This window comes from Fringilla coelebs (genome assembly GCF_963513975.1).
Source record: "Fringilla coelebs genome assembly, chromosome: 12".
In the NCBI taxonomy this organism is placed as follows: domain Eukaryota; kingdom Metazoa; phylum Chordata; class Aves; order Passeriformes; family Fringillidae; genus Fringilla; species Fringilla coelebs.
This window is the reverse complement of record NC_140038.1, coordinates 5355781-5368044: the sequence shown is the minus strand read 5'-3', so window position 1 is coordinate 5368044 and position 12264 is coordinate 5355781. Positions and strand designations below refer to the sequence as shown.

Here is a 12264-nt window from a genome sequence, read left to right as displayed (position 1 = left end):
CCAGAACATGCACCCAAAGAACACTACAAGCTGTCCTTGGCCACGGAAGAGTTCAGGGATGCAGCCGAGCTGCTCCACAGAGGCTGTGTTAGCAAAGGGATGCAAGTTGATGTTCAATTCAAATCAACAGAACACGAAAAGAAGGAAAAAAAAGTAGGATCACAAAGAAATCCAAACAAAAGCCGTCAGCCAAACTTTTGTTTGAAAGCCTGTCAGGTCTAGACTGCAACGTGTGAGGAAGGAACAGCTCGAAACCACAGCTGCTAATGGTTATGGATTTGGCAATCAAAATGTCTTTGTTAAAAAAAAAGAGAAAAAAAGTTAACTGCCTGACTATTGAGGCTACAAACCGCAGCCTTGATGCATTGTTGCAGTCAACATCCTCCCTGCTGTTCCTGAGCGCTTACAGCTGCTGCTGGCAGCTCGTGTGCTGGCACATGCTCCCTGCACCAGGATGCACAAGGAATTTTGTGAGCCTGCCTTCCTTTCCCCTTCTTCCCACCACAATGCCTGGCAGTCCCGGGCTGCTCTGCCCCTCGCATGCCTGGCTGGTATGCAACCAGCTGCAGGCCCAGCAGGCTGGGATCGCCGCGGGATCCTTCCCTGGAGGGGCGGATCCATCCGGTGGGTGTTCTCCGCCTCCAGCCCAGAGCCAGGCTCCCATCGAGGTGTCTCTACACCACAGGCTGTACTTTGATTTGAAGGGCACGGGAAGCAATTAAAACATAGTAAGTAATAACAGGACTTTGAAATGTAGATTTAAAATTCAGCCTTCTGCTGGTGCACTCCGAGCTGTCTGCCGGGGCTCCAGAGGACTCGGCAGCTGCACAGCCCAGCTCTGCCTGAACCAGCAGTGCAGGACCTACAGCCACCAACACCCTCCTGACCTCACATCCCAGCCCAGCACAAAACCCGCCCATGGTAAACCCTGGAAAGGCTGGAGATATTTATAGAATGCCTGACAACCAGTTCAGGAGAAACTGGGTGGACTTGAATAATATTTGGGAAGGCACTAGGCTGGAAGGGCTGTTTGCATGCCCCTGTGCCAAGGGACAGCAGGGGCAGGGCTAAGCTCAGCTCCAACACGGCCCCACCACCCGCACCATCAGCAAGGAGAAGAGAAAAGCAACAGGGAGGAGGAGCTGAGGGGAACCAGGGTACCTCATGGAGCTGCACCTGGCTACAGTCAGACTTCAAGAGCTTCACCAAGTCCTTTCACAATCAGAGCTGGGAAGCACAGGGGTAGGACACGCAACCGAGCCGGAAAACCCAAACGCTGGGAACACAGCCCTGCCCCTGCCCTGGCTCACTTGGGCAGCTGCCTCTCCCCATGCTGACCCTTGCTGCTGCTCCCCAAGGAGGAATGATGCCAGCACCTGCTCCCAGGACTGATTCAACCCTTGGAACGGGATGGGATCTCTCACAGGACCAGGAAACGCATTGGAGCGACCGGTCTGTTCAGGGTTAGGAAATCAGCGACACGCCAACAAAAGCTTAAGCAAGCAGAGTCCTTGGGCACTCTGCACGTACTGTGGGGGTTGCATTCTGCAGCTGACACATCTTTGGGGTCACCATGGAAAGGGTGGTCACGGCTCAACCTGCATGGGAAGGCGGGGAGGGCACGTGACCTGGGGCTCCAGGTCAGTTTTATCTAACCCTCAGTTCCAGGATTAAATAAAACCCAACACTGAGAAGGCAGCAAGTATCAGTGACCACATCTGAGAGAGGGAAAAGGCCCTGCCAGCTCATGAGTAGTTTGCTGAAATGGTAGCAGAGGCAAAGTCCACAGTCATCATTAATTAAGTCATATGCTTCAGCCTTGGCTTCGCTTTCTCCCTTGGGTCTAGGAAACCAGAGGAGAGGGCAAGCAGGCCTCTATCATTCGATTTCTTTGGCATGCTAATGCATTCCTAAATTAATCATCATCAAGTGACAATCTCTCCTTCATCTTAACAGCCTGAGCAGTGACCTGAGCAAACCTGCTGGCTTATGCAAGGCAGCTGGAGCCTCAGAAGAGCCTCTGATGAAAACCAAAGCACTTCCCATATGGAAAAACTCCCCCATCTCTTACTGTCTCTAATCCAAACCAGCTGCATTCCTGCTCTGCTCCCAGAACCACAAATCGGGGGATTTTGTGGGGTGAGAACCTGAATTAAAGAGATGCATCATCCTGTGAGCCAGCCTAATGCCTGACACCACTGGATCTGGCATCTGGCTACACAGAAAAGACAAATTCAGCTCAGGAGAATGCAGGGCCCTGTAAAGTTCAAAGGCCTTTTGTGGGTTGCAATCATTAACAACCACCTAGACTGCTCCAGAAGGAAAGATATCTGACCTAGCTAAAAATCCTTCACTGGGAGAGGTGCCTCAGGAATGAGAAGGCAAATATCCTGGTGGTGGAGGCAAGGAAGGGGCCAGGACAGCCACAGCAGCACACAACCAGGCATTTGTCTCACTTGGAGCCTGCACTAGGAAACCCTTCCCTCAGGGACCAGGTCCTCATAAAAAGTCTCTATGCATTTATACTGTTCTTAGAAGTACACATCAATGTCTCTGTTTGTGTTTCTCCCTCCCATTAACTCCTTAGGAAAATACTCCCAGAGGGCTATTGTTCCTTTATTTGGAGATAATCTAAACAGGCACCTTCTGGAGTCTAAATATAGAAAGTCTCTACCCTTCTTCACTCCTGTTTGAGAATCTAAACCAAGTTCTGTACACTGGGCACCTGAGTTGTTTTTTTTTTTTTTTTTTTTTTGTTGCTCTTTTTACCAGAGAGAAAAGAGAAGGCCAAGAGTTTAAACCCAAATTTCCTGAGTGGGAAAGCTGGAGCCTATTTAAATGATAGTTGCAAGCTCGTGGCCCAAAAATAACTTCTACATGTTCCCTGAGCAGATTTAGGACACTAAGTGATCACCTAGAAATGAAAAATAAACACTTAACTCCCATCAAACATAATTAGCCAATATTTCAGCCTGGTGTAATAGCTCCATCCAGGTATTGGCACTCGAAATAAGCCAAACACACCTATCAACCACCAAAACAGCAGCAGGAAACACTCTTTTTCTAGTTAAATAGCCTCTCAGATCAAAGCCATTAGCAAAAGGAACATGGACTTCAGAGCACATGGAAATGGCATCAATGTAAACACTTCCCTGCTGGCTTTAGTCCTGTGCCAAGGCCTGCCTGCCCCATCCCACAGATCCCAAGTGGGCACTGCTGAAGTCACTGACACCTCGTGCAGGAAAACAAGGGCAGCTCCTTGCTCTGCCCAAGGTGTCAGTGACGTCAGCCCCAGAGCAAGGAAAAGCCTCGGTGAACACTTGGATCTCCAAGGAGGAAAAAAGTTTCCAGGTCACCTCTAGCTGAAAAGTGTAACAAAGGAATCATTCTGGTCTTGAGCAGGGATTTTTGGGCTGCTGCCAAGAAGAGAAGGAAATGAGCCCAGAATGTACTCTGAGGAGGGGCAAGATGTGCAAAGCTCAACTGGAAATCCTGAGATTTCAGAGGGATCTCCAGGCACCAGGCAATCAGGGCTGAGTTCAGGCTGCAGCTCCTGCTGCAGTTCCCTGCAAACAGAACAAGTGATGCTGGACACCTGGGCTGGACCCTCCTGCCTGAACACAACTTCTGCTGCCAGAGCAGCTTCAAGCCAAAGATCACAGCTCTGAGCAGCAAGATGTGGTGTAAATAACCTCTGACTGGAAGAATTGCTTTATTTTTCACATGGGAAACAGACTCAGAGGAGCAGATTTAACTAGTTCATGCAATAGGCAGCGTAACTGGGATTAGGGTACCTGACGTGCCACTGATCCTTATCACAAGGACATCTCTGCTCTTCCTCTGCTCCCTGCCAGCTCCAGCACTACAGATCCTGTTCCATCATCACTTCCCACACGTCCTCAGCATCTGCAAACCATCTCAACAACGTCAGCCAGGCCTCAAACGCTGCAGGTAGGGCAGAGGAAGGTAGGGACCTCCCTCTCTCAGTGGTGATGAAAGGCCAAGCTTACATGTGCAGTAAAAATGTGGTTAAATAACCCCTCCCTGGTCATAATGCAAGAGCTCTGGCAGGGAATGGGTCTGACTCTGCTGGGGCAGCATTGCTTAATTTTGGTTTTTTGAGCACAAGCGTAAAAAAAAAAAAAATTAAATGAGGATAATGATAGAAAAATACCAGCGGGGTGCCACAACATCTTCATTACCAACTTGAGAGAGGATGCAAACAGCAGGGAAATTAAATCTGCAGACAGTGCTAAACAGGGAGTGGGTGACAGCAGTGAAAGGGCTGAGAGGTAATGGGAGAGTTACAGTGGGACAGACCACAAAGCCATGGAATCACAGACTGGATAAAGTTGGAAAGGACCTTAAACTCATCCCATTCCACCCCCAGCCATGGGCAGGGACACCTTCCACTAGACCAGGTTGCTCCAAGCCCTGTCCAACCCGGCCTGGAACACTTCCAGGGATGGGGCAGCCACAGCTGCTCTGGGCACCCTGTGCCAGGGCCTCACCACCCTCACAGGAAGCAATTCCTTCCCAATATCCCATCTAACCCTGCCCTCTGGCAGTGGGAAGCATATCCTGGCACTCCTTGTCCCAGTCCCTCTCCAGCTTTCCTGGAACCCCTTTAGGCACTGGAAGGGACTCTAAGGCCTCCTCAGAGCCTTCTCTTCTCCAGGTGAACACCCCCAGGACGAAGAAAAACACAGCTAAGACCAGGAAGAGTCTCCCTTGCCTATGGGAACAAATAGTCACAAGAGTCAAACCAAACTTCTGTGGCTGCCAAAAAACACTGGATCACCATCAAAACACCGTGAGCAAGCCAGGAACTATTTCATCCTCGGGAGGTTGGTATAACCTGCAAGTGAGGCTCACCCTGCACTTGTGAAATGATTTCTTCTGGAACATGCAGGAGCCTCAAACAGGAGGTGGTGAGGAGGAGAGGTGTGAGTCAAAGCACAGCGCCTGGAAAAGCTCCACCAGAGCTCAATCCCCGAGAGGTCTCTGCTCTGCATCACCCCCCCTCGCCTGCTCACACATTCCTTGAAAATACCCAATGTTTCTGCACGCCCTAAGTGGTGAAAAAGCATCATGTTCCTTGCCTTTCTGCCTGAGCTGCAAGGAATCTTTGCACACAGGGAAATGGCTGGATCACAGTGCTGACACTGCTGATGAACCCGGGCTGAAACACCCACGTGAGCGACAGGAATTTCTTACTCCTGGCGAGACCCAACTCAGATTTCTGAGCTTTGTCATCTTGCTGACAATTGCAATTAAATTCAGCTCAGCTTCCTTCAGATGCACTTGCTGCTCCTGAGAGCCCAAAAAACCAGACATTTCCTCAGAAAGCAACTGCAGAAAGGTTCACATCTCTGGATTTTAGCTCACAAGAGAGGGAAATTACCGCTGCTTAAAGGAATCCTGGGAAAAACAGACCAAATCACCATAAAAAAGGCAGGAAATTAGGGATTATAAACAGCTTGGAATATGGGAGCAGCAAAAAGGCAGAGAAATGCAACGCAGGAAATGCCACAGCATTGAGGAGAAGGGAAATCTGTCACTAACAGGTCGGAAAATGGTGCTCCTGGAATACACTGCTCTGCCTCCAGTCCCTCTGCAGCCAAGCAGCACCCACAAACTGGGAGGGATTTCCAGAAAATGTGACTAATTGTGAAGGTCCTCCCTGGGAAGATTCAAGGTAGTTACCTACAGCATAATTCCCAGACCAGAGACGCTGTCACAGGCATTCTACCAATGCCTGAACAACACATCCACAAAGGAAGAGGAGGGATTTTGACAAACAGAAAAGTACTTGTAAGAGACCAAGATCTATTTTCCCACCACTGTTACAGACAGCAGGAGATGGACAGGAACCTTCACTGAAGCCCAAACTGCAAATTAGTGGATGCTACAAAAGAAAATCCCTACAATGGCCTCAGTGCCCCTTCCTCTCTCTCTCCCATGGCTTGTTCCCATACAAAGCCAAATACTCCTGAAGGTTTCATGGCATTCCAGTCCCAAAGCTCCCTCTGCTGCTCATGCTCTAACTTCTCTGCCTTCCCCTGTGATTAAGAGATACAACCTCATCAGAAATACACTCCCAGCCTTTCCAGGCATGCCTCCCTGGTAAAAACCTCACAGAGTTTGGGAAAGCCAGAGGAGCACTTCCTGAAAAACAGCCCCAACTACTGCTGCCTCTCCAGCTCTTCACAGCAAGATCATCCTGGTGGATTCCTTCCCAAGGAACTAATTTATTCCACCTCACAAGATGGTCATGGTTCACTATCAAGCCCTGCATGGTTTAGTGATTCCCACCAGACCAAACCTGACATGCACAAGGGGCAGTGGAGTGAGCAGGGATGAAGTGGGATCAGGAACAGCCATGCTGTGCTTGGTGCTAAGTACAGGTTTTGTAAGTCCATAAAACACACCCCTAGGAAAGCTCCTGCTCCAGATTTTGGGAGCATGGAGTCGGTCACAGCACCAGACTCAGGTCTCAGAAGGTCTCTAGTCCAACCTTCCAATCAAAGCAGGGCCAACACTGAATTCAGGTGAGGCTGCCCACAGCTTTGTCCTCTTGGGTCTTGAAAATTTTCCCAGGTGAAGACTGTTCAACCCCTCGGGCAACGCCTGCCCCACTGCTGGGCCATCCTTATGGTAAATTTGTTTCCTTAAGCCACATTGAACCCTCCCCTTTCAATTTATGATCCTCCTGCCAGGTATGTCAGCACAGAGCCCAGCTCTGTCTCCCAACCACCTCCTTGCAGGACATGGAAGATCTCTGTGTCTCCTGCCTCTCCTCACAGGGCTCCAGCCTCCAACCACCCTTGTGGTCTCCATGGGATTTGCTCCAGTTTATCAACAATTTCATGGTGACCCCAGTATTCTATCCATGGTTTAACCACTGCAAAGAGGAATAATAGTTCCACTGGTTTTGACTCCTCTGGGACTTGTGTCTGCTCCAGGACAGCAGGTTAATACATACTCTCCATTCTATCTATTGGATCTAAGAAGGTCATGGGGTTAGTAAAGCATGAGTTTATCCTTAGGTAAATCCACACTTGCTGTTCCTAATGTCCTCTTCCTCCACGTGCCCAAAACTGGCCTCCAAGAGCAATCTCTCTACGAGGTTCCCAGAGACCAAGGTGAAGCTGACTGGCCTGAAGTGTCCAGATCTCCTTCCTTCCCTTTCTAACCACAGGTGTAACAGTTACAGAGTCCTCTCCTGGTTTCCACAACCATCCCAAGCTAAGAGTGGCCCCACAAGGCCACTTGCCAATGCTCTCAGCACATCTGGAACACATCATCACCCATGGACTTCCATAGGTTGAGATTTCTCAAGAGATCCTGATTCCAGCCTTGCTTCACTACAGGTAGTCCTGTGGCTCTCCTGTCCATCCTCCCCAGTGGGAAAGAGCTCACCTTTCCATGGCTCCACCTCACCCAGTGCCTCAAACAGGGCACAGCACTCACCAGCTAGGCCAGTGTGACATCACCAGGGAGGTCACTGTGACCTCCAGCTCCTGTAGGAAGCACCAGGCAGACCCAGCAGCTCTGCACCACGATCCCTCTGCGCTGGCCAAGCCACTCTCTCCTACACCTACAGAGCAGTCAGTGCCACTGGCACCACAGGGCAGGGACCAGCTCCCAAGGCCCAGTGCCACCACTGCAGCAGAGCTGTCCATGTTTCCATGCTGTCCTGAATTGCCAAGCCCCCTCATGTCCTCTGCCACATAAATCCCTGCAGTAACTTATGTCTTCTCAACACAATCTAAAATTCCCACTCAATGTCTTCTCCAGAGGCTAGTTCCACTGCTTTAAAAACCTGCTGGTTAATGCAAGCATGGAAAGGTTCATTTTCTCACCTGCTCCTGAAATTGTTCCTGTGATAAACAATCAGTCACGTCCACACAGCCCAGGAGGCATCCTGAGGGATAATCACTTGGAAATTCCACATCTGCAGTAAAAGAAACAGCTCTTCAGGGAGCCCATATTCCCACACACAGCTGGGGTCTTCCAATCCCCAAGTGCCCTTCCCTCTCCTCCAGGCATCTCTACTTTTTGAGGCACAGGAACACATACAGCAATTTTAACACTTTTTTTGATGCCTTTTCCAGGTCAGGATCTTCCTCATGAAGGATTAGGGCTGGGAAATTTAATTTTATACATAGCATTCTCTACTCAGTAGAGAGGGATTTCTGACATTGCTCATTATGTGGCTCAGCATACCAAATCACTCCAAGAACCAAGGAGAAGAGTTCACCTTTCCGGTGCAGCATCCTGTAGGTGGCTTCCAGCTCAGAGATTTCCTGAGGGGAAGGTCTTTTAGCAGTAGCTGCAATCCATAACCTCCCTCGATGAGATGTGTACCAGGTCCTGCCCTCCACCCTAAAAAACAGAGGAAAATGTAGGACTAAAACTTCAGCAGAAATCACCCACATTTTCATTCAAACATAGTCGACTCCTGCTGCTAAGCTTTGACCTGATTATCCCAACTCAAGCAACATGTCAGGACCACAAAAAAAAAAACTGAGATAGGCAAAAAACAATGTCACAAATAAAGCAGAGCATGTCCTCAGGGCTTTAGAGGACATCAATCCCCAGCAGGGCCAGTAGAACACATATACAGGACAATCTGCTCACAGAAGTCCCTTACAAGCTCTCCCAGAGTCACACAGAAAAATCAAGGGAGCAATAAGGGTCTCTGCATGGAACAGTTGTCTGGAGATGCTGGAATTCTGCCGCTCTGCCAGAGTGGCTGGAGCATCCCCAGAACACCTGGATGAACAATCCTGGCACATTAAGATTTACAGCATCCTTAGTTTGGGAAGTGAAAAGGCTTCGGTCTCCAAAATGAGAAACGTGGTGAAGGGGAAAAAAAGGCTAAAGGAAATTCTTTGTTCACCATTAACAGAAGCAGCTCCTTTTTGTAACCTAATTCCCAGCCCAGGGTGGGGAAGGTAGTGGCAAGGACTGGGTTTCTTTTAAACAAAGCCTGGTGCCACTGTGGCCTTCTTTATGCTGAACAAAAAACCCAGAAGAACACATTTCAAGTGAGTACCTTATTTGCTTTTCAAATTCCACACAGGAACGCCCCAACTATAGCAGTGAAATCTCAGCCTCTCTCTACACTCAACCACTGTGAAGAAATTTGTCCCTTACAGGTTAGGTACTATCCCAAAAAAAAGATTCTCCAGCTCCTCACCCCACTGGAAGAGGAGGCACAACTTCCCCACCTGGAGCTATCACAGGCCTCAGTCATTGCACAGGGCCACAGAGATCCTCTGAGGAACACAACCTCCCACCTCCCCTGTGCAGCAGGAGCTGCCTGGGACACCTTCACCTTTTGATTCCTCTCACAAGCAAGGAAGCCCAAGGCTGGTGCAGGCTGAGGCACCAACCATCATCCGAGATCTCCTGCAGCTCCCGGTCCTGAATCCGCAGCCGGCTCCGCTCCAAGCCAGACTCACTTCCAGCCTCCACGGAATGAACAATTTTCCTTTGTGGGAGCAAACCAGTTTGGTCCACCCACTTGAGAGTGTTCAAAAGAAACAGGAAAAAGGTTAGTACCTCTCCAGGAGTAATGTGTATCAAGTGCAAATCCTATCTGAAGTTTTCCTTCATTACCCTTATGCTCTTTGGAAAATGGGAATCTGGCAGAAAAGGTTTCAAAAAAATAGAGGTGAAAGGGTGACACAGCCTTAGGCTGACTCTCAGAAATCCTTCTGCATGCCTGAAAAGGAGGCAGGATGCTAAAATCCAGTAAACCAACCCACCAGGAGCAGGGCATTTTCAAACCTTCTCTATCCCAAACTGAGATGGCCAATGAGGGACACGGGGGAGGAAAGAGGGGGTGAGAAACAAGGGGAAACAGGGGAAATGGCTTCCCACTGGCAGAGGGCAGGGTAAGATTGGATAGCAGGGAGAAATTCTTTACTGTGAGAGTTGTGAAATACTGAAACAGGTTGTCTAGAGAAGCCACCCCATCTCTGAAAGTGTTCTTGGCCAGGTTGGACTGGAGAAAGGTGTCCCTGACCATGCAGGGGATGGAACGAGACAGTCTTTAGAGGCCCTTTCAACCCAAACCATCCTGTGATCTTTGCCCCAAAAGATCTCCTTCCACAGATGTGCTGGAATTGACAATTCTCAAGCTCAACTCCCCAAAATTAGTCACTACTCTGGAATAAACCACAGAAGCCCCACTGACCAAAGGAGCAGGCTGGAGGAGACGGGGATTCACCAAAACCCCAGAGTTTGGTGTCATCTCTGCCCCAGGGCTCCTGGCTGGCTCACTCAGGGCACCACAGCTCATGGCTGCAATGGTCTCATCCAGTCTGCAAGCACAAATGAGAGGGATGAACATTCCCTGCTTCCCCTGGGAACATCTCCCTTCTCCCCACACACTCTGACTCAAAGCATTTTTTGCCCCATTCCTCCCAACTAAATTACTTCCTTGCTCTCTCTGATTTCCAGTTTGAGCAGCCACTGCTCTCTAGTGCAGAAACTCAGCTTGGTGTGAATTTGAGCTCAAGTGGCTCTGTTGAGACAGGCCTTCTGAAACACCTCCTTCCCAGGCAGCTTTAACAGGCGTGTCAGACCACTCTCCATAAGGATTTGCACCTCCTTGCTCTCGGGCTCATTGCCAACCCTCACTCACTTGCTGTGGTACTCAGCCATGTTGTCGTCTTCCTCCAAGATCTGCCTGCCAGCGAAGTCGATGGTGATTTTCTTGGCCAGCCGAGAGGCGTGGCGCAGCTCCCGCAGCTCCTGCTCCCTCTTCTGGAGCGCTTCCCTCTCCTGCTTGGAGAGCCACTGGTTGGAGTCGGTGGCAAAGTAATCCGACTCGTCATCGATGACCTGGGTCCGACGAACGCTGGGAGAGCAACCCCCACAGGAGAAGATGAGCACAGCAGGACCACGGCAGAGCCTCAAACCCACCCTCCAACCTGTGCCGCTCCACATTTCTCTTCACAGAGAAAAGCAAGGCACAATTCTTCCCAAGAATATTCTTATCTCATTTGCTGTGCCAAAGTAGAATGCAATATGGAGATTGTTTACCCAAACTGATGGTGTTTTGTTTCCTTGGCCTGTCAGGGCCAAATGTGTGTGTGTCTGGACTGTGGGCTGACAGCCATGAGATTCTGTGCAGTGTGTGCAGAGTTGAGTGCTTGGCAGATTCAGTTTAGAGGTAACATAATAAAGAATAATATAGTATAATAAAGTAATTAATTAGCCTTCTGGTTGGATGGAGTCAGATGCATCTTTCTCTCCCCCTCGTCAGGGTTGCCTGTGAATTCAATAAACATGCTCTTGCCCATCCCTCTGGAGAGCTGGACTGTCAGGGACAAAAAGCAAGGACACCCAAAAGGGATCCATTCCAGAGACTCACTCCTGTCCCACCCAAATGCCATAGTTAAGGTGTCAGTGGCTGTCACCATGATATTTTATGATAAATCCCTTCGCCAAGATTTTTATCCTGAGAAGGCTCAGAAAAGAAATGTAAGCAATAATTATCTGATTGCTTGGAATGTGGTCTGGAGGTTGCTTACCAACAGGTGCATCTTTGATTGGTTCCATGTCAATTTTTTTACTTAATGACCAATTCCAGTCCAGCTGTGTTGGACTCTCTGGTCAGTCATGAGTTTTTATTATTTATTCTTGTTTTAGCCTTCTGATGTCTCCTTTCTCTCTTTCTTTAGTATAGTTTTAGTATACCATTTTCTTTTAATATAATATAATATAATATAATATCATAATATAATAAATCAGCCTTCTAAGAACGTGGAGTCAGATTCTAATGTCTCACCTTGTCCTGAGGAGCCCCAGCACCACAACAAGTGCCTGTGGGTTTAAGAAGGAATTCCCAACATTTCTGTTAAAGGAACCTCACCTGCCAGGTCATTTATGCTATTCATGACAGTCTCCCACTTAGTATCTTACCTTGTCCTATCGAATTCCAACAGCTTGTCTTTGTGCTTCACAGCCATCTCCAGGCCTGATTTGAGTCTCGCTTCCTGCTGAGGCAGCAAGCCTTTGCTTATGGCATCCAAATTCCCTGAACTTTCAGCACCTGAGGCACAAAATAAAACACAGCTCAGCAGTCAGTCTGTTAAAGCCATTTGGGTGGGCCAGGCTGCAGAAATGCCATGCCAGGAGCTAAAAGTACAGCTTTGCAGCAAGATCAGCATCTTTCTGGGAGGTTGAAGCCACCGTTTTCCCTCAAGCCCATTTCAAAGACTCCTTCCTCCAAAGAGGAGGAATCAC

At 49.0% G+C, this 12264-nt stretch overlaps 1 protein-coding gene across 1 annotated transcript in view; it reads right to left on the bottom strand.

Moving 5' to 3' along the window:
- TRIP4 (thyroid hormone receptor interactor 4) overlaps positions 1-12264 on the bottom strand; it is a 28671-nt gene that overhangs the window by 9128 nt on the left and 7279 nt on the right. Inside the window, exons 6-11 of the mRNA XM_084214083.1 lie at positions 11941-12070; positions 10658-10873; positions 10208-10334; positions 9344-9531; positions 8264-8388; positions 7866-7957 (exon numbers count right to left, since the gene is read on the bottom strand). Coding sequence (XP_084070209.1) covers positions 7866-7957; positions 8264-8388; positions 9344-9531; positions 10208-10334; positions 10658-10873; positions 11941-12070 — 878 coding nt within the window. The remainder of the gene's footprint in view (positions 1-7865; positions 7958-8263; positions 8389-9343; positions 9532-10207; positions 10335-10657; positions 10874-11940; positions 12071-12264) is intronic.